At 35.3% G+C, this 20,291-nt stretch overlaps 3 protein-coding genes across 3 annotated transcripts; all 3 read right to left on the bottom strand.

The window, feature by feature from the left end:
* Positions 1–1,929: 1,929 nt before the first annotated feature.
* On the bottom strand, positions 1,930–11,559 carry LOC136823796 (2-(3-amino-3-carboxypropyl)histidine synthase subunit 1-like). Its single transcript, XM_067079968.1, has 12 exons — positions 11,449–11,559; positions 10,982–11,061; positions 10,643–10,712; positions 10,355–10,418; positions 9,718–9,839; positions 8,765–8,919; positions 8,205–8,323; positions 7,685–7,753; positions 7,152–7,308; positions 6,461–6,561; positions 6,018–6,096; positions 1,930–2,501 (listed from the first exon to the last, which is right to left on the bottom strand). The coding sequence occupies exons 1-12, from the start codon at positions 11,519–11,521 to the stop codon at positions 2,343–2,345; spliced, it is 1,248 nt and encodes a 415-aa protein (XP_066936069.1). The 5' UTR covers positions 11,522–11,559; the 3' UTR covers positions 1,930–2,342.
* Positions 11,560–11,674: 115 nt separating this feature from the next.
* Positions 11,675–12,895, bottom strand: LOC136823767 (centrosomal protein 20-like). Its single transcript, XM_067079937.1, has one exon. The coding sequence runs from the start codon at positions 12,850–12,852 to the stop codon at positions 12,205–12,207; it is 648 nt and encodes a 215-aa protein (XP_066936038.1). The 5' UTR covers positions 12,853–12,895; the 3' UTR covers positions 11,675–12,204.
* Positions 12,896–13,274: 379 nt separating this feature from the next.
* LOC136823768 (replication factor C subunit 2-like) lies at positions 13,275–20,062 on the bottom strand. The gene is made up of 11 exons (XM_067079938.1): positions 19,920–20,062; positions 16,836–16,905; positions 16,602–16,643; positions 16,304–16,410; positions 15,994–16,095; positions 15,014–15,114; positions 14,773–14,867; positions 14,540–14,602; positions 14,314–14,379; positions 13,693–13,887; positions 13,275–13,526 (listed from the first exon to the last, which is right to left on the bottom strand). The coding sequence occupies exons 1-11, from the start codon at positions 19,973–19,975 to the stop codon at positions 13,422–13,424; spliced, it is 1,002 nt and encodes a 333-aa protein (XP_066936039.1). The 5' UTR covers positions 19,976–20,062; the 3' UTR covers positions 13,275–13,421.
* Between the last annotated feature and the right edge of the window lie 229 nt (positions 20,063–20,291).

A 20,291-nucleotide genomic window follows, 5' to 3' on the forward strand; every position in this document is an offset into this window, starting at 1 on the left:
ATTTCACACAATAGTGGCTTATAACATAAACTAAAACAAAATAATTTTTCTGGGACCAATCTTTACCTTGTACCCACTTTTTTCATTCAATTTGTCAAAAAAAAGAAAAAAAGTGAAAAAATCGTAAACATGGAATTTTTACTGTTTTGATTTGAGGCTGTGTAGTCAGGTTTAAAAGGGTGATGAGACCTCTTTTTGGTATTATCTGAAAAAATAGATCCTTAGCTTTTCAAAATGGGTTTACTTTTTACTTAAGCTTTAGCGGTTCAGATTTTATGACATTTTCCGCGAAACCTCCATTTTCATGAAAAAAACAGCGGCAGCAGCGCGCGCTGTTTTTAAAAACAGCGGTGTCTAAAGGTTAAGGATTTTCATTTTCCTTAACGATTCTCATCCAATATTTGACTGTGCCTTATTTTCCCTAATGTAAATTTCCAAGACTTTTTTCAAGCATTCTGGTGAGCTATTCAAAAAATATCATTTTGAGGAAGAAAAAAAACTTTTACTTTGCTTTCTTATTGCTGGAGTGCGTTTCATCGGACTCAGATGTTTATCGCGATTTCCATATTCCTTCACCATGTATTTGCCATATTTCCGAAAAACTTTCTTCGTTGAAATATCTATCAACTACGGGAATTTGGATTCTCTTCTAATGATTTCCAAACAGCAATGCTTTCCATGCTTCCGTCTACAAGTGCTCACGTATGCACGTCTCTATATCTCCACGTTCTTCTCCCATCATAAACTGTTATTGATATTTTTTCTCGTACTTTTTATTTTCAACTGAAATGAAAACAATTACAGTAAATTGTGAATAAAGTAAATGCAGCTGAAAACAGTTGAGAATTAGAAAAAGATTCATATTACAGGGTGTATTTCATACGTGCATCATAGCAATACAACGACTTCTTTTTTTCTTTGGTCATTGAATGAAAATTTATAATTATGAAAGCAACAACACAATGATTTTTTTTTCTTTGATTGGATGTGACGAAATTATGTAAATCCATGCATGGTTGCCCAAAATTTGGGATAACTCTCGGACGGGAATTTCATACACGATACGCATCCCCTATATCAAAATCAATTCTGGGGATGCGCACAGCCTAGATGTTGACCAGTTAGTGGTTACTAGAGTGAAAAAAAACTAAACTGAATATGGTCATTGCAGAGGAGGGGTCACGTAACGAGAGGCTCATTTTTGACTGGATACCACCAGTAGGCCCTAGGAGCACCATGAAGTATGCACCAAATAGTAGCACCAATAGAATCACCGACTGTGGTTGACGTTTTCTTTGAATGGCCTAAAACCATAGATTTATAAAGCTCGAAGGGCTAGATGACGTGCTTTAAGCTCTTCCCAGCAAAAAAAAGTGAATATGGTAAAAAATATTGCTGCTATTGTTTTCGAAAACCCGCGAAGCTTCTGATTGGTCAAGCGCTGAAATTCTATTGTAATGTCATGTGACTTAGGTAGGATTTCCTAAAACTCGTTTTTAGGGTGATTCTAGCAAAGATTTAATAAAGTTACAAATTCATGACTGATTACAATTATTGGTTGTTGATAAATAAAAAAATCTTAAAATCAGACCGTACAAAACAATCCCAAAAGATAAGCAATGCAGCGAGGTATATTAATCTAAAAACTATAAAAATTATAAAAATAAAACTGATTCAAACAAATTCAAAGGTTTGCTTCTTCCGAGCCGTTTCCGTAAGGTTGTTCCGTAAGGTTGTTCTGTAAGGTTGTTCTGTAAGACATTTTTGATTGAAATCTTTCACATTGCACACTTTCTTTACAAAAGCTAAAAAATCAGGCTAGAATTCGTCGGAAAATAAGAACACTTTAGGGAAAAGACGAGCATAACAAGTTGGTTCTTACGATGGCTTTTATAAATATGATACACACATCCTCATCCTCTTCTAACCAAGGTATTTGCCAAAAGTCTCGATAACACACTGAAACCCAGTCCACTAATATTGAATAAATACCATTACCAAATAGCCCCGTGGTCAAGTTTTAAACGATCACATATGGAGGTGAGCGCCACCAAATTAAACCGTAGCTCATTTACAAACCATGAACATTTGTTGAGTCATGTTGAGTCACAGAAATTAACCATGCCCATTTATATAGTTTATACGCGCTTATTGGAATAAATTTCACATGGATTAATTTCTGCGAAAATTAGTCCTCGCAAAAAGCCCACACGAAAATTTACCCATTTAAAAGATCACCATTACCACCAATCACCAGCCACCATCCATCATTTAGAAGAGAATCTTCAACTCAGACATATAGGACTTTATACCACATTTGCAATCAACTAATACAAGAGTGATCAAGTCTCGTACTGTATTTTGATTGGTTGTTTATTTCTCGGTTTTCGGACAGGTCTGTGTTTCTCATTGTTGACAGTCCAAGGACCAAGACTTTCGTTGGCGTAATAGTCCATGGGATAGACTGTTTTCCATGAGCATTCCTCCAGTGCGACAGCAAGCTAAATATTGAAACAAAATTGAAAGTCTACTTAGTAAGTACAGTGGAGACTCCGGGGAACATAAATTTGTTCGAATTAAGGAAATTTCGAGTTATGGAGTAAGGTTTATAAGGTATTGTTAAAGACCCACTAAGTATTTTATGGTTGGCGAACAAGGCGCACGGCTTAATTATTGCATGAATTACATAAATTAAGCCTTAAAAGGCTGTAGCTTTGAGCGCGAAAAGAGTTGAACCTTTTCAACTTTTTTCTTTTTTTACTTAGCCAATCAGAAGAGACGTTTAACTCTCTTGTACCGTGTGCAAGAAAATATCAACAATAGAAAAAAGAAAAAAATGTGCAGCATATTTATTTTAGATCAGTGGAATTGAGAAAAGCCTTCAGCGAAAAAGCGCCCGAGCCGTGCGCCTTGTTCGCCGAATATAAAATGTTGATTGGGTAGCGGCCTTTAACTGAAGGGACCATAAAACTTGTTCGAGTTACTTAAGGAGACATTTGAGTTATAAAGTTTCGGTTTAAAGAGATTCGCGTCTTATTTCAATTTAGTAGATCGTAGTATAATTAGAAGAAAATCATATCGATTAACGTCGTCTTTAAACTCGCAAAGAGTATTGATCTTCAATAAAGTTTTCAACAATTTTCCAGGTAAATTGGGAGATCCGATGTAGAATTCAGTACACCTTGACTGCTGTAAAGTCAGTTTTCCTAAAGTGAGCTAATAATTGGCCGGCGGTAAAAGAGTCAATAACTATCTTACGGAAAACAACATGTGGTCACTTGGCAGATACTTCAAGCCGAAGTATAACATTATACCGGGTGCGCCAAAAAAAAGTTTCTCTCTTTAAAGATTAACTTTCTTGAAATCCAAAAATTTTAAAGGAACCAATTCTTTATATTCGTCAATTTTTAACGTTTTTTTTTATTCAACTGCGCATGACTTTTGATTTAATGAACCAAATTTAATAAATGACCCATCAAAATTAAAGTTTATTATTCTCCTTTCCAATGAAAAAGGATTGGTTATTTTTTAATTTTTAGACGTCGAGAAAATTCACTTTAAAGAGAGAAACTTTTTTGTGGCGCACCCGGTACATATTTTCATAAGCATACCACTTACAAACATGTCTAGGCTCAGAAAAAATTTAAGCATATGCTAAGCATTATCTTTATCAAATTTTTCAATTTTAGCTGTTTTTAGCCAAAAAGGGTTTTAAAGGGTTTTCGGAATTTCCTTAAAATTTTGCTTAGCTCGATCTAAACATCTCCAAGCTAGTTTTCAGATTCCGATATACTTTTCGCTATCAACAGTCTTAACAAGAACAAAACCTTTGACCCCTACGAGATCAAGGCAGAACATTTCATTCACTGTACCAACGAAAAGGTTTTATCATACATAGCTAACCTTGTCAACATAATCCTAAACGCTCCCAGACTACCAACAATTCTCTCAACTTCTCACATTGTCCCAATTTTGAAATCACACCGCAAACCTATCAACGACCCAAACAACTACCGTATAGTGAGTCTAATTCCAATCCTAACTAAACTCATAGAAAAACTGATCATTCTTAAATGCCCTCAACTGAAAGAACATAAAGACACCCAATTTGGATTCACTTCAGACGCTTCCACTATACATGCTGAACTTTTGATACGTGACACCATCTCATTTTACAACTCTAAAGGCTCACCAGTTTACATCTGCAGCCTGGATGCTGAAAAGGCGTTCGATAGTTGCAACTGGTATGTCCTTTTCGAAAAATTGAAAAATCAAAGAAAGCTACCAGATGTGTTGTGTTTAGATTTTTAATAAAATTATACATAAATGGTGAGGCAGCTAGAAAATACAGAAACTTCATTACATCACCCTTTCGTCTTGCCCAGTCGTCAAGGCTCAATACTACCCCCATACTTGTATAACTTTTACACGGAAGACATCATTGATAATATTCAGAAATTCAATATCGGGACATATCTACCAGGTCAAATTAGCACATCGATCATAGTATTCGCTGACGATATCATCCTCTTTAAAAACTATGAGTTTGAAATTTGAGATTTCTGTTACGGCAAAATTATTTACTATCAAAATGAAAACATGCAAAGAGAGGAATTCCCTTTTTACTTTAGATGCGTACCACAAGTGATAAAGAGATCAAAACTGAAAAGAGTTTATGATTTGAAGCAGGTCACTACAATATGTATAGGCTTAGTCTAAAGGTTACTTCGTTTACTGAACTTTCAAAATTGGATTTGATACTCACCCCGACCTTCGACGCCGTCCTGTACATCTTGGAATAACTCATAACGACTATTATAGTTTCATACATTTCCGTTTTATTGCGTAAAGGAAAGAAAAACCGATTCTGTGAAGTGCAATTTTTTTTTGCGAAGTGACGTAAAAATTAATGGGAAATTAATGTTCTGATGACAAAGAAGGAACATTCAAACGTCTGCAACAACCAATTTTCTCAATTATCATTGAGAAAATCTAACTTTAAGTATCTTTCCGATATAAAACAACTATCTTTTGGCAAAATCTCACCATCCGACATACTGAATTCTCAGTAAGTGAGAAAAACTTTCAACAACAACAGTTTTCAAATTTTTGATTGAGCAGCGCGATTTACAGAAATCTAATCGCGCTTAGAGCTAATCGGGGTTTAATCTAATCGACTTTTGAACAACCGGGCCCTGGTGATCAAGCGCTAGTTTGGAGGCATTGGCGTCTAAGGGGATGACCCAACTGGGGATGTTGGCACGCCCGATGTTATCCTATATTTCCCTATGTTATCATAAACTTAACTGCTAGGACTATATTTTGTAAATCCAAAGAGTTGTTACTGTATACCATCTCTCTGGTAGGTCATGATTAGTTTTCCATATCAAACTATCATCGTCATAGTAACCTATAATTCTCATAATAGATTAATGTTTTATCAATATTTCGATTTTCCCTATTTGTTAAGAAGGAAATTCCCATTTGACTTTATTTTTGACAACAAGCGAAAAAAAACACAAAACAGAACAGATAGAACAGCTTTTGAATAGTTTAAAATATTGTATAGGCTCAGTCTAAAGGTTACTTCGTTTACTGAACTTTCAAAATATGATTTGATACTCACCCCGACCTTCGACGCCGTCCTGTACGTTTTGTTCGAGCCACTGAGCTCAATCAAAATTCTAGACTGTTTTTATTCGCCATCTTTGCTCGGAGTTAAAACTAGGGAGGTTCTCTATTGTGTAAAGACTAAGGTTTGGTAGGTCAAAAGGTCTAAGGTAGGCAAACGTACTGTAAATGGTGATGAGAAAAGTTTTTTCGAATTCACCCATTTACGTAATTTTTTTTCGCATTTTGCGCAATTTCTGTTCAAGCAATGTTTCCCATTCACGCATTCACGCAGTTTTTTGAAAATTTTCACGCATTCACGCAAACCGCTGGGGGACCCTTTCGACCCTTTTGACCTGGGCAGCAGACAAAGAGATTGCAACATTTTAGTAAACAAATTTCCTTACCTCGTAAGGTGAAAGCAACGGCTTTTGAAATGCTAAACCCCAATCAATTGAGAGTCGCGGACACGCTACTTGCACCCACCTAGAACAAAAAAAGAAGTACGCGTACTTAAATGCATCTAAGACGCAAGGCTTTATAAAAGTGCAATGAAAGTTTTTTGAGTAAAATTCGACTATTATAAAATCACCCGAAATCACCTTATAATTGACAAAAAATTAAAAAATTGTACCATAAAAGTATAATTTTCGCTATAAGTATAAATTGCTTAAATTTGGCCAAAATCTCATATACAACGGAAGGTCTTATTTTCACGACCTTAACACTCATTTTCGAATTGAGTACTCCTGGATGAAAGTCCATTCGAACCAGGTGTGTGAATAGCAAGAATACACCAGCTAGACAAAAAGTCTAAAACATCTACTTGAAGGTTGTGAGAATAACTTACGCATCTATCTCTTCAAATAATTTCAGTTTGCCAGGGAATATTTCTGACAATAACACAATAACGAACTTCTTTCCAGCCGCTGTTAATTTCACTTCTAAGCTCTATAGGAAAAAGAAACTGGATAAGAATTTAACTACAGTGGATTTTCCATAACTCGAATCTCTACAACTCGAATGTTTTCTGCTCCCTGTTGAACATTACTCTATAAAATTTACAAATTTCCAAATTTGCGTATCGTGCATGTTCGAGTTATAGAGCCTCCACTGTAATATTGAGAATTTTGATTTGATTACAAATTTCAGCCATTTCCGCGAAAAGAGGTTTTTGCGAAAATCTATCTATTACAGGTACCGAGATAAATGAATGGTAATAAATTTTATCAAACATTTATCAAACCTGCCTCCACAAAAGGATTGCGTTTGAGATTCAGTGCCGTAGGAGGCATTTCGATATTGGGGTCTCAGGTTTAGTGATACCATCGATACCACGAGGTTTAATATTTTTTTAGCCCAAGGGGGTAAGGTTCAAGGGGTTCAAAGAGTTAAATTTTATATGAAAAATAGAACGAAAAGTCGGTAATTTTTCAAAAAATTATCAACTGTTTTTCAAAAAACTATTGCTCTTTGCCCCACCCGGTAGCTACGGCAGCGAAGTTGCAATTACCAAATGATCACATATGAATCGTGAATACCTCTAATACTTTAGGGCTTCCTTGTCTACCCAGGGTACCGAGAATCAAGCCGAATGTTTGAGCTTTGGATGCAGTCTCGATAGCTCGTTTTCGGTTCCGTAGCATTTCTTCGTGTTGGTATTCTTCGCGACTAAATACTTTGGAGTATGGATCATACCTAGTGGTTAACAGTACATATTAATTTTTGTAATTCCCATCATAGCAGCTATTTATAAAAATATAATAAGGTACCAAGGAACTTAAATAAAAGAGTTTTATTAAAGTTTTATTAAAGTTCCTTGGTCGTACTGAATGTTGTCATAAGATTTTTGTATAAATTACGTAAAAGTTAAAATGAATTTGTAAATGAATTTAATGTTAAAGCCATTCCGCAGTCTTAAACCTGTACCCATTTTTAACGGTTCAATCTTTTAAAGAATGAAATGTAATTTTCACACCCAGGAGTTTACTCACTTTTTATTATGTTAGCTACTAATAGTTCCAATAACTACAATTAACGATTACCGAGAAAAAGAGAGCAGATAGAACCTTACATGTAAGCTGCCAGCTTTGGATTGTGGATCATGATGGATTCCAAGTGAAAGCGTCCATCTCCTAAATATCTGAAGAATGAGAGTAAGTTCCACAAAATGCAGCTTGAGAGCACAGATATGTCAGAATGGTATTTTCAGTTCTTGACAGAATGAACACTGCGAAAAACGGCACAGACAAAATATGTACAGGAATATAAACTAGGAAAATAAAACATGATTACATTGAGCACATTGGTAACAAAAACACAACACAGAAATACAGGTGATATAATTCAATATTGAATTCCAACTGAAAATAGAATTGGTGGATGGTCACACTAAACAATTGGCCTAAGCAATATAGGTAATCGTCTCAATTGATTTAAAACATTCCAAGAAAATGAGGTCTTAATTGTTCAAAATCTAAACCAAAAGCTTTGCAAAAAAGTGAGATTTAAAACGAAATGAGCGAATTCAACACCGCAAGAAGCCCATAATGGAAAAAATAAAGAGAAGAGTTGTAATAAGAACGTTTGTTTACATGATAGCATCTTGGTCAGGTAGTTTCGGTGATGTGCAACCCAAAATTTCTCCTGGTGATAGAGGTTTGGCTTGCGGTATGGTTATGTTAAAATCCGTCTCTAATTCTAGTTTGGCTGCCTGAAAAGAGCGGAAAAATTAAGAGATTATATCAATCATATCTGGGTTTAGGAACCTTCTAAAGTGGGTGGAAGGATGAACATAATCAACTAGTTGGGACCAATCGCCTGAGGGGAGATGCAGCTGACACATTGCTTTAATTACTTGAAAACAAAAAAAAAAACATCTCCCCAGGAGCAAAGGATATAAGCCCTTTATTAGGGGAATCGGACACTACATGTAATACAGTATAGAACCTATTAATTAGTCTACCGTGTGCTTTTTTCTTCTATTTTGCGGACTACAGGATTCGAATGTTTTAAAATTTATTTAAATGTTCAAAACCTGACGAGAAAAAGAGCTAAACAGGATACTTTGTACTTTACGAGTTGATAGCTTATCCATTATGTAAAAGGGTATCATAACTGTACAGTTAACAGTAACATTACCCAATCTTCATACCTGAAGTGATGTGATAAACTGCACAGTGCTAACGAGAGCCAGTTTGCTTCCATTAGCGAAGTTCAACTTAACAGTTTCAATAAAATGAATGATATCGATTTGTATGTCAACGAAAACATACAACATTTTGATACCCTCCGTTGCATTGATTGGCACTGAAAAAAAAATGAATAAAATGTTTTGATCCACGTTCCAGCCGAGGGGACCAATATTTTAGTTCAAATTACAGAAAGATTCGAATTTAGAGACTAAGAGAAAGTCGACTGTACATTTTAAGACCTGCATAAAATTGTCTGTATAGTTTTCCAAGGGAAAAGTTTAAACAGGGAGAAGAATCGGTTTTAAGAGGTAATCACTATGAATGATTTAACAAAAAACGGGGAAGAAGACAGCTACACACTTTGTACGCATCAAATGATGTCGAAGATGGTTCTTAGCTACCTTATTGGAACTAATTTTCGCGGGTTTTAATTTTAGCGTTTTTCGCGGTTTTTCGTCAAAATCGCGAAAATTTGATCCCGCGAAAAATTTTGAGAGTTGAAAACCGCGAAAATTAATTCCCACGGAATACAATTTTTTCCAATTTTATCGAAAAATTTGAAAAATCCCTAGGAAAATGAAAGAAATTTGACCAAAAAAGGACAAAACCGCGAAAATTAAAACCCGCGAAAATTCCAGAATGGAAAAAACTGCGAAAATTAAAACCCGCCAAATGCAATTTTTCGGATATTTTTTTTCGGCCGCGAAAATTAGTTCCCGCGAAAATTAGTTCCAATAAGGTAATAGTGCTCGGAGAGAAAACCACCTGGGTTTATATCGTATATGACATATACAAACGTTAATCGAGTCCAAGAGCCGCAACAACAACAACACTCTACTCGGCGGTTGCGACGCCGGGTGACGGCTAGTAAAAGTCTATTAACATTAAACAACAAATGATGAAAATATGTTACCAAGACAACTGTGACCATAATGCACCATAAAATCACATTCCAAAGCACGAGCTGAATAATCGTCAACACAGCACGCTCCATATGTCACATCTCCCATTATCACCGTTTCGGCTTCCGTAAATCTAGACACATTATAGAAAAGAAACCATTTAAACGAATACTTGTCACGATTTAAAGGACAGTGACTTTTGTCATTTGAAGGCTTTCGGTTTCGCCTGAATTACAGGCTAAAAGAAACAAGAATTTCTTAAATATCAGGTATTCCAGAATCAGCGTTGTTCTCAAACTGTCCTCATTTTTATAAGGCATTTCGTGGCCTTCTTTTTTCTCATAAAATTGTTCTTACAAAAAAAGTGTAGGAGACTAATGGTTCAGTCTCGCGCCTTATCGTCAACCTCCAAGAGACCGAATTATAGATGTAGAACGATAAACTCGGTATACATTCACTCACCATCTGGATAAGGCTATCACTGTGTCTCACTAACATTCTGCCGATTGGTAGTGTGAAGGTTTCGATCACAGACTTGTACCGCAACGGACTGTGTTCGAATCCCAAGAACTATCAGGCAGGGTGTTAGGGCAATATGGTGATAGACTCTCTCTCTACCTTCACTCGTATATCCAAGAGATTACTTACTCTTCCACAATATCTGCAATGGCGCATGCGTAAAGAAGTAATCCTTCAGGGAATTGTAGTGCAACTGGAAAGTAGAAATTTAAGGTCGTTTGTTTTGATTCATGAGCACAAACATCATAAGATAGATAGCTTACTGTAAACCGTAAAAACGATCGACGGCTAAAGATTTGGTATTCGCTCGATCTTAAGTGGGCGATTTGTGTGATGACTCCTCTTTTCGCTTAAAGTTACAGACTTCTTAAGAAAGATCTTTAGCAATCAATTCATCATAATTTAAAGTAACCGAACCTCGTTTTGATTCAGCTTGTTTCAGCTTCCAAATCGTCTTATGGATTTCAAAATTGTAATTACTTGGCAGCTACAATAAAAAAATAATTACAATGTAACGTGTCTAACACTTATTGATGGTTCTCATCAAGCTAATGAGCCCCAGAAGTCCCGAACTCATTCCTTTAAGAAATCTTAAGAGAGACATTCCCTTACAAAAGAAATTTCATAGAAAGAAACTTATGGGAATCTAAACCAAAAGATTTGATAAAACTTAAATCGGGATACAGATTTTGTGATGTATCTATCAAAGTCATAAAACAGAAAAACCTCCTTTAAATAGGAGGTTTAGAGTTTTACCTGTTTGATAGCATTATTTAGGAGTTGATTGTTCAGTATTTCAGCTGGAATCTGATTCAGTACACGTCTGTTGATGGTTTCTGAGCAATGATGAAGAAAAGGTTAGAATTAAACATCATGAGATTCTCATGATTTTCCGGTGGAGTTATAATGATAGTGATTGTAAACATTAAGGATCTGTAAGCACAAAGATTAAACACAAGAGGGAAAATTGTATAGGAAAAATGGTAATGGTGTTGTAAAAACCCTGACTTTTATATACCCTGGAACAAGCCATAGATTTTAGAAAAGTGGTGACCTAATAGTGGGTCAATTTGTAAAATTTTAAATTTATTCATCAACATTGAGTTGTGCTACCATTGGGTATCACTTTCAAAATTAAAGATTTAGCTTGGCCGGCGCCGAGAAAAAGTTTCCAAAAAGTCAGTGTTTTTACCACACCATGTAGCACTTTTTTGAGAACATACTTTTTGGCTTCTGTTCAGCAACGCATATGGTTTTTGAGTCACTACATTCCTCATTACATTTGACATCTGCCATTTTTTTTTCTTATTAATTCATTTGTTATTTTTATTGCTAGAAAAATGAAATGGAAGCTATTTGTGAGCTCAAAATTATACTCAAGCACATACTGTAATAAATATTTTTTTTCAACAGATTGAAATTTTTCACAAACATAAGTTTTATAGAATCTTAAGAAACGACGTTTAAGTATTTTCAATGAAAACTTATTAAGGATAAAAAATTTACAATTTAATAATTGTTTGGATTAAATTAATAAGCCAGCAAAATTATTGCAACATCAATCATCGTCAACATTTTGTATAAACATTTACCGAAATAAGCATCCCAGTTAAATTGATATAAACTTTTCTCGCAAACATTTTATTTCTTAGTACCAACTGATGTAAAGCCAAGCATTGGATTAACCTCAATTCCAGGATATATCAAAAACAACATAAGCACTTAATTGATATCAACTTTCTCTCTCAAAAATTTTGAAATTTCAGTACCCTGTGTTGTGATATAAAGCCAATAAACATTCCATCAGTTCCAGTACATATCAAAAACAACATAACCACTTAATTGATATCAACTTTCTCTCTCAAAAATTTTGAAATTTCAGTAATCTGTGATATAAAGCCAATAAGCATTCCATCAGTTCCAGTACATATCAAGAACCACAAAACCACTTTACCAAATAAAGAATCTCCATAAATCTTTCAATTTCTTTTACTTTTGGCATGATAAACAAGTCCCTTCATATTAGAAGGATCATCGTCTGGTACCGGAGGAGAATATTGCATTTTACGGGCACCATAACCTCCTGGTGACATCCTAATGCTGGCAGGTGGTGGAGACCTCCGGCCACTAATAGGTGACCTCCTTCCAGTAGCAGGAGACAGTCTTCCTCCATTAGAGGGTGAGATTCTACCATTTACAGGTGGGGACCTTCTACCACTAACTGGGGATAGCCTTCCAGTTGGGGAGCGTCTACTCTGTGTTGGTTCTTTGTTTTTACCATCGAGAAAATGTGCAACAAGTCCATATAATATCGGTAGTTGTTTTGATTTACGACTTTCATTAATATTCAGTTCAGCAGCTAAGAATTCACGGTCAATAGGGTCTTTCGGTTGACCCGACTCAGCCATCAAAACTGTACTTGTATATTTGTATTGGTTAAACTCTAAATAATCTCGTATTAATTCATTTATAAACATGTTTTCATTTGAAAGAACAGGTTTGGGTTCAGTTTGATCATCCAAAGCACTAAACACTTCAGCTCTGATCCGTGCTCGTATTTGGTTCAATGCACCTCTGTTATCCAAAGTCTCTTTTAACACATTCTTGAGATCATCTATTGATGCCATTGTCTTTAAGATTTTCTATTTTCTTAGTACCTTTCTACATTTTCTAAAGGAAATATTGGTAAGCACTTTATATATACAATGTTTAATCTGACGTTATCGTACTGATGAAAGAAAAAGTATCACAATGGAAAGGTATTTTGCTTGGAACCGGGAAACCAATATGTTAATGAGACATTCCAACACTACTGCCAACATTCATGATACTGGTACCAGGCCATATTTTAGAAAGGCAAGGCAGCGCCCGTTGGTAGCCAAAAAGGGCACTTTTCCAGTGTTTTTCCACTAAAAAGGAAAGGCTCTTTTACCAATATTTTAGTAGCTTCAAGAGGGGCAGCGTCTGATAACCGGACGCTTAAAGGGTATGAAAAATTGCCTGGGTACATGGTACTAGAGCATTAAAGACAAAGAAGACAGAAAAAAAGGAAAATGAAAATTTGTTCTTGTTATTATAAAATTTTACAATAGGTTCGTTTAGAGACGTATATTTACAAAAAAGTGTTTAAATGACAAACATTTTGGAATAATTACCAGGTTGTTTATCAATGTTGAAAAAATACCTCAACCCGATGTTATGTATTTGGGAGAGACTTTTGACAAAGTTTTGCAAGAAGTCCTGACATTTGTAATAATGATTGAACACCCTCCGCAATCCTCATGTGTGTGTAACCAATCTCCTATGGAATTTGATGGAAAGCTACATTAGTTTAGACATCTAATATACCCTGCGATAAATCGAGTAAACGGTTTTGGTCTCATTAAACCAATATTAAACAAACTTTAATAGCAAAAATGTACTATAAAAAAGACAGCTAGAAAAAAACTAAAGTTGACTAAACTTACCTTGATAAATTCTAGTTTCAAATATTCTGCCATGTCCAGATTCTTGCAAACACGGAATATATTTGAGATGATATCTACAGCAGAGTAACCCATCTTCCACAAGTGAGACATTATCTTATACGCTTCCTCAAAATTGGATTCAACACATAACGTGAGCATATTTTTGATTAATAGTGGATGTGGTTCATCACAAACCTACATTGAAAAATTGATAAACATGGATATTGATACACTTGAAACAGGAAATCAGAGGACGAAATGTGGCTTTTGCAGACTTTCCTGAAACTTATTGTCACTAGTTAAGTTTTTGTTAAGAAAGACATCATTCTCCTTTTCCGAAACTTTTCACATGAGTAAAGTTAAATGTTGAAAAATGTTTATTATATATGGTGTCATGAACGGTTTCATATCCCCTCACTAGAGGCTGAAAACTCTCATTTAGTCTTCTGCAACAAAACTTCTATCAAGATTCGTCAATTTAGAAATAAAAATTTTCTTTATTGGTTTATTTAGAAATTTGATTCATCTATTCACTACCAGTCAGGGCTTTATGATGCTGTGAGAGGAGCTATGAAAGAAAAGGATAATCCATTGAAAGAAACACAATATCTTTAAAAATACCTTGAAGACGTTATCTGAATTAACAAAACCAAATCCAGCACACGTTGATTGGAGGTTATTGATTCCCTAAAAAAGAAAAAAATGATGAGATGTGAGCCAAAAAAATGATAAACTAATAAAGAAAGATTTCTAGACTAAATGACAAAGAAATATGTCACGTATATTCTAAATGATCTTGAAGTGTCTTAGCATCTATAATATAAATTGGGTATAAATTATTCATCACCTGTCTCATGTCTCCTTGTGCAGTGAAAACAATAGCTTCTAGTCCAGCATCTGTTTTTGGAACCTTTTAAAAATATTATCTTTAACAATTAAATGAATGGATTCACAGATAAGATGATTCACAGAAAAGATGTCATAATAAAAACAAGAAAATAAAGGTTTGTTCAGGTTTGTCAAAAAATAATTCACAAAAAGTAGTTTAAGTTCAAAAATACATCTATTTTCATGAAATACCTTTTCTTTGTCACAAATATCAAGCAATCGCTCTAAAATTTGTGCATCAGTTAATTTGGTGTACCTCAACACTGCGCAACGTGATTGTATCGCCTCTGAGATGCAAACAACATTCAAAGTGATTAGTAAAATCCGATAGTTAGAATTGCTAGTATGTTGATTTTTTTAGCTTGCTTTGAAATGAAAATGATGAAAGTTTAAGATAAAACTGGGCCAGATTTGAAAACTAAGAATTATATACCTATGATTTTATCTGACTGATTACAAGCTAAAGCGAAACGAGTTGTTTTGGAAAATAACTCCATTGTTCTCCTGAGTGCCTGCTGTGCCCCAGAAGTCATACTGAAAAGACAATGAAAGTAAATTTCAAAATTCAGCCCTGTAATCAAAATTTTTACATCTGCCTGATATACCTTATCAGCCCTTAAGTTAATCAGCTGCTTTTTAATTTGGCGCTAACAAAAATACCATATTTCTTTGAATAAAGAGTGTTTATAAAACTTTTTGGTTCTTAAGAGGGGCGTCTATTTTAGGGGGTATTTATTGAATAGTTTATAACAAAGGTCACTTTAATAAAGTGATACTGGGATTACGCACCCGAGCCTTAAAATTTTCACGTTTCTTTATATATGCCTCATATATTTTTATGTGCCTTCAATTTTTATGCACCTTCATTTTTCATGCACCTTTATTCATTTTTGCTTTATTTTGTGAAAAAGGGAGTCTGCTAAATCACACACCTTATGCACCTCCGCGCCTTTGCACCCTCCTTTTTCTCTGTGTCTCCACACCCTACGCACCCTATGAGCCCTCATTTTTCTCTGTTGCGCCTTAATATTCCCCTGCGCCTTAATATTCCCCTGCGCCTTTAAATTTTCACGCATCTTCATTTTGTCAAAAGCCTTCATCTTTTAACCCGCCTTTGTTTTTAATGTGTTTTGAAAAATCTGGAAAATGTTCCAATCAATTATTATATTTGTTGGTATCATTTAGAATTACTCTCTGTAATTCAAATCTTTCTCTGGTCTTGTGAAGATTGAATTAGAGAGAATCAACTCAATCTTTCATTCTTAGAGCATCTTTCTTTCTTACAGCTCATAGGGCGCGGCACGTAAGACACGCAATTTAGCATGAAACAATGTAAATGAACTTAAACTAAAAAGACAAACAGCAACACAGACAGCAACATGCTAATGAAAGGCCTGGGCCAATAAAGAATACCTGTCTGCTTCGTCCAAAATAATAATTTTATGTCTGCCTTTAGGTAATGTCACTTTCTTTTGTGCAAACATTTTGATTTTATTTCGCACAACGTCAATTCCACTGAAATAAAACAAGGGTTATGTTTATTTATTCATCTTCTAGGATGCTTGTTCAGTTTTTCACAAAAAAACTTTTATCAGTGGATCAGTGCCGAAACTGTTGCAAAATAAATAGTTGTTTGTCTTCAATCCAAATAAAATAATCTTATAACGATTTCTCCCTACAAACAATACAGCCTAAATTAAAAAAAAATCAATTATAATAATACCGATCATTTGAAGCATTTAATTCCAGTACAGCATCTTTATAAGATGCACCAAGGAGTTGTCTGGCAAGACACAAAATACTTGTTGTTTTTCCAATGCCAGGTGAACCCTACAAAGACAATAGTGCATTAAAATTTACCTCAATATCAAAAGAAAAATTTCAACCAAAAGACAAGATCTTCCTTAGATGCTGTTTTTAATCAGTTTTGACAAATATCATTAGAAAGAAAGGTTGTTAAATAGTCTCATAGTCCTAATTTTTTCCATCATATTTTAAATCATTCCATCATAAAATCTCACCGCAATAATGATGTTTGGCAAGTTTCCTTGTTCAGCAAATACCTAAAAAATAATAAATTTTATCTTTACAAGTTCTAGGGAGAACGAACAGACATCAAAATAGTTCTGCAGGTATATAAATGTAATAATGCTCCATGATAGACACCAGAATGACATAAACTAATAATAAAGATACTCATATGTATAACACATGCACATAGATAGAAAAGAAGTTAGATGGATAAAGGCTTAAACCTGAAGTCTTTTGATTGTTTCTTCATTTCCAGTAACTTCGTTCAGTTTTGTGGGGCGATACTTTTCAACCCTAAAATTTGACAAGCAGGCTTTGTTTCGGCAATCAAGGTTATTTGAAGAAGGACAACTTTGAAAACTGAACTAAAATCTTAAGCTAAAGTATATAAAGAGGGTGTTGTGTACAAACAACGAAAACCAGTCTAAAGAACAGCCAGGACCAATCTAATGAGCACCCTTAACTGGTCAAAAAAGCAGCCATGTCATGAGCATCTACAAGCACCCAGGAACATCCAATATCAGATTTTAGATAAAGGTCTAAAGGCTGATCTAAAGTAAAACAAAAATTTGATAGCTACTTGACCACTTGCAATACCGTACCCAAGACCCATCCAATTTTCAGGTAATCTAAAAATAGCTTGGGGAGTCACATTTGTCAATCTTTTGTCTGACAGGATCGAATTTTGCTAATAATTAATTGGTTTCTGACAGTGTTTTTAACTCCAGCACCACTGCCCATTCATTCTTCTGATAAATGTTTAGCACAATAGTATCTACTAACTGAAAAAAGAATTGTCTCATTAGTCCTCATAGAAAAATCATAATGATTGATACTGTGAAGTCGGGTAACTTGCATCAGTGGAGGCTAACATGAATAGCCCTCAAACGAATGACCGATATGGTTAATAAAATGCAAAGTTAAATCAAAACAAAAATGGTAGAGCTGCGAGCTGAGTCATTTGTTTTGAAAATTTGCTGCTTTGATTGATCAGTCATTTGATGGCTATGCAAGTTTCCCTCCACTGATGCAAGTTACCCGACTTCACGGTAGAAGTTGTAAAAAATCTCATTTTCGGTCTTACAGATTTTGCCTCCAAAAATTTTTGTAAATACTTTTGTAAACAAAACTTTTTACTTGAACAAGCTATTTTTACGCGGTCTTTTGCGATCTTCTTTGAAAGCTACTTAAAGACTTCTCTTTATTTCCCGTCAAAACATCACAATTTGAAAAAGAAGTCAGGGACAGCAGTGCAGTCCTCTGGGAAATAACAAAGGGTATAAAGGGACCGCAGTGCGGTCCCCTGGGACTAAAAGGGTTAATCTGCCATGAAGTGTTATAAAATTCCTTATAAAAAGACACATTCTCCTACGAAGAGGCTTTGTAGAAAAAGGTTGTTATTAAAAAGTATGTCATTTTATCTTTCTTTTATCTTTATCATTTGTAAATCACGTCCAGTCTGGGCCTCCTTTCACTTTATCGATATTACGAAAACCGCAGTGTGCGCTAAATTATTTTGGTTTCGCTTTCGATTTCAAGCAAAGGTCTTAGCAACAGGGCGCGCGTACATAGCAACGGGGCTGGGTAGAAAAATCCAAACATAGAATTCAAAAAAAATACCAATCATCGTATAGAGCACTAAAGAATACCCCCTTTCTATGTTTAGATTGTTCTACCTTGGATTATAACTGAATATATCTTCAAATAACCTTTGTCCGCTATCAGCCCACGCGGTAATCTTTGCTCGCTTCAATTCTTAGATAATGAATAAGAGAGGTGCACTTAGCTAAGCCGTGCTCGGGGGCGATAAATTTATGTTTACTTATCTTGTATATTTTAGTGGTATTTATTTATCCAATGAAAAGGATGTTGACAAAATATGCACGGCGCTGACAAAATATGCACGGCATTGATTATGACATCATTAAATATGTCAATGTCGATTCAACGCCCGTTAAAGAAAATAATTTGTAAATAGTTCTTTTTATCGTGAAATTTAGAAATACGAACAATAAAAGAATCAAATTTAATATTTGTTTCCTATCTGGATTATATTAGCGTTAGAATACGGTAAATTTTCACGAAAAATATTTTGCGATGGCGGTACGCCCAATCGCGCCCACGGGAAAGTTCCAATTTTTAATTATCAGGGAAATCGGTTCACCACGTGGATAAAAAACGGACGGAATGAAACCTGACAGAAGGTTTTCAAGCAGATTTATTCAGATAAAGCTATAAGAGGTTCATTACTTGTGGATTTTAAAACCTACATAAGCAAAAACGAAAGTTGTTGGGAAGGAAAGAGTAAACGCAAGAGTTATGTTGATCAGGTATGTTTTTATTCTATCCGAACTAATGTTATAAAAGACCAAGGAGGCCCTGACTGACCACGTCACAGACACAGCCACGGCCAGACGATCTCAATCGAACGGAATTGACGATCGAACCAGTCCAACCAAATCGAACGCAATCGACTGATAGACCTTTTTTCAAGAGGCCACCCTGTTGAATAATTATGTAGTCCAGCAGAAAAACAATGATAAAACCATGCATAATTATTACAATATGCATGATACAGTAATTATGCATGGCTCTATCATTGTTTTTATGGCTGGACTACATAATTATTCAATAGGACGTCCTCTTTGAAAAAAGGTCTATTGAAATTCGATTTTCGAACGCAATCGAACGTCAAAATTCTGGGTAATATTCGATTGGTTCAATTGTTGTTCGACTGGTTCGATCGTCGATTCCGTTCGATTGAGACTGTCTGGCTTTATTCTTGCAGCTTCCCAACATCCAAGCTCTCAAGCATCACAAACCGAATGAAATTACTTTCGATTTCCCGTAGAAATTATGCGATGAACAATCCGGGGGTCAATGTACAATGAATCGACGATCGAGCGCAATCGAACATCAATCGAAGGCAATCGAATATCAATCGAATCTGAAAATTGCGGTAATATGCGATTGAGATTCGATTGCGTTCGACAATCGAATTTCAATCGGTCGATTGCGTTCGATTTGGTTCTACTGGTTCGATCGTCGATATTCCGTTTCGATTGAGATCGTCTGGCCACGGGGAGTGCTGACTTTTAGTTTTACAACAAGTTCTCGCTCGTTTGGTTTCCGTAATAAAAAGAAAGTCATTATTGTGAACTTTGAACATGCTTAAAATCGAGGTACTTCCACTAACGTCAAAAATTTAAAATCCAAACCCCTCTCCTCTGCTCTGGCCATAAACCAAGATTCTTTGGCAAAAATATGTTTTTGTGGAAATATATCCACTTGAGGAAGAAGAAGCTTACCATGGGAGCTCATAACTTTTCTTTTTGGGAGCTTCATCTACTTCCATTGCACTCATTTTGGTACAAAATCCAAATCTGGCTACTTTGACAAAAATTGACCAAATGATTTTCTTTCAGCCGACTTTTCCCGCTCGAAATGATTTTGGCACGTTGAATTTATCGGGGAAGTCGGGGAGAAATTCGGACTAAATGTGCGTAGAACGAAGAGCGATTTTTGTACCTCAATCTTTTCTCGAAGTCGAAGTTGCCGTGGATGAGGTGGAGCGCTGCTGGGTAGTAGGCGCTGGGATATATCGCTATCGTTTTGTGTAAGATTCCTATTTCTGCACTAAGATTCTTGTCACTTCTCCAGAAATTTTCCGCTACTTTTCC

Source organism: Clytia hemisphaerica, unplaced genomic scaffold, assembly GCF_902728285.1.
Source record: "Clytia hemisphaerica strain Z4C2 unplaced genomic scaffold, Clytia hemisphaerica genome assembly, whole genome shotgun sequence".
NCBI classification, from domain to species: Eukaryota; Metazoa; Cnidaria; class Hydrozoa; order Leptothecata; family Clytiidae; genus Clytia; species Clytia hemisphaerica.

Excerpts from the sequence above, each read along its gene's own strand:
- LOC136823796 (XM_067079968.1), bottom strand. The coding sequence starts at position 11,521 with ATGGCAGATGTCAAATGTAATGAGGAATGTAGTGACTCAAAAACCATA. Across the intron at positions 7,754-8,204 it reads CCTGACCAAGATGCTATCAT|ATATTTAGGAGATGGACGCT; the intron begins GTAAACAAACGT and ends CTCATTCTTCAG. Across the intron at positions 6,562-7,151 it reads GAAGCCCTAAAGTATTAGAG|AGCTTAGAAGTGAAATTAAC; the intron begins GTATTCACGATT and ends TTTTTCCTATAG.
- LOC136823767 (XM_067079937.1), bottom strand. The coding sequence starts at position 12,852 with ATGGCATCAATAGATGATCTCAAGAATGTGTTAAAAGAGACTTTGGAT.
- LOC136823768 (XM_067079938.1), bottom strand. The coding sequence starts at position 19,975 with ATGAGTGCAATGGAAGTAGATGAAGCTCCCAAAAAGAAAAGTTATGAG. Across the intron at positions 16,096-16,303 it reads TTAAATGCTTCAAATGATCG|TGGAATTGACGTTGTGCGAA; the intron begins GTATTATTATAA and ends GTTTTATTTCAG. Across the intron at positions 14,603-14,772 it reads ATATTTGTGACAAAGAAAAG|GTTCCAAAAACAGATGCTGG; the intron begins GTATTTCATGAA and ends TATTTTTAAAAG.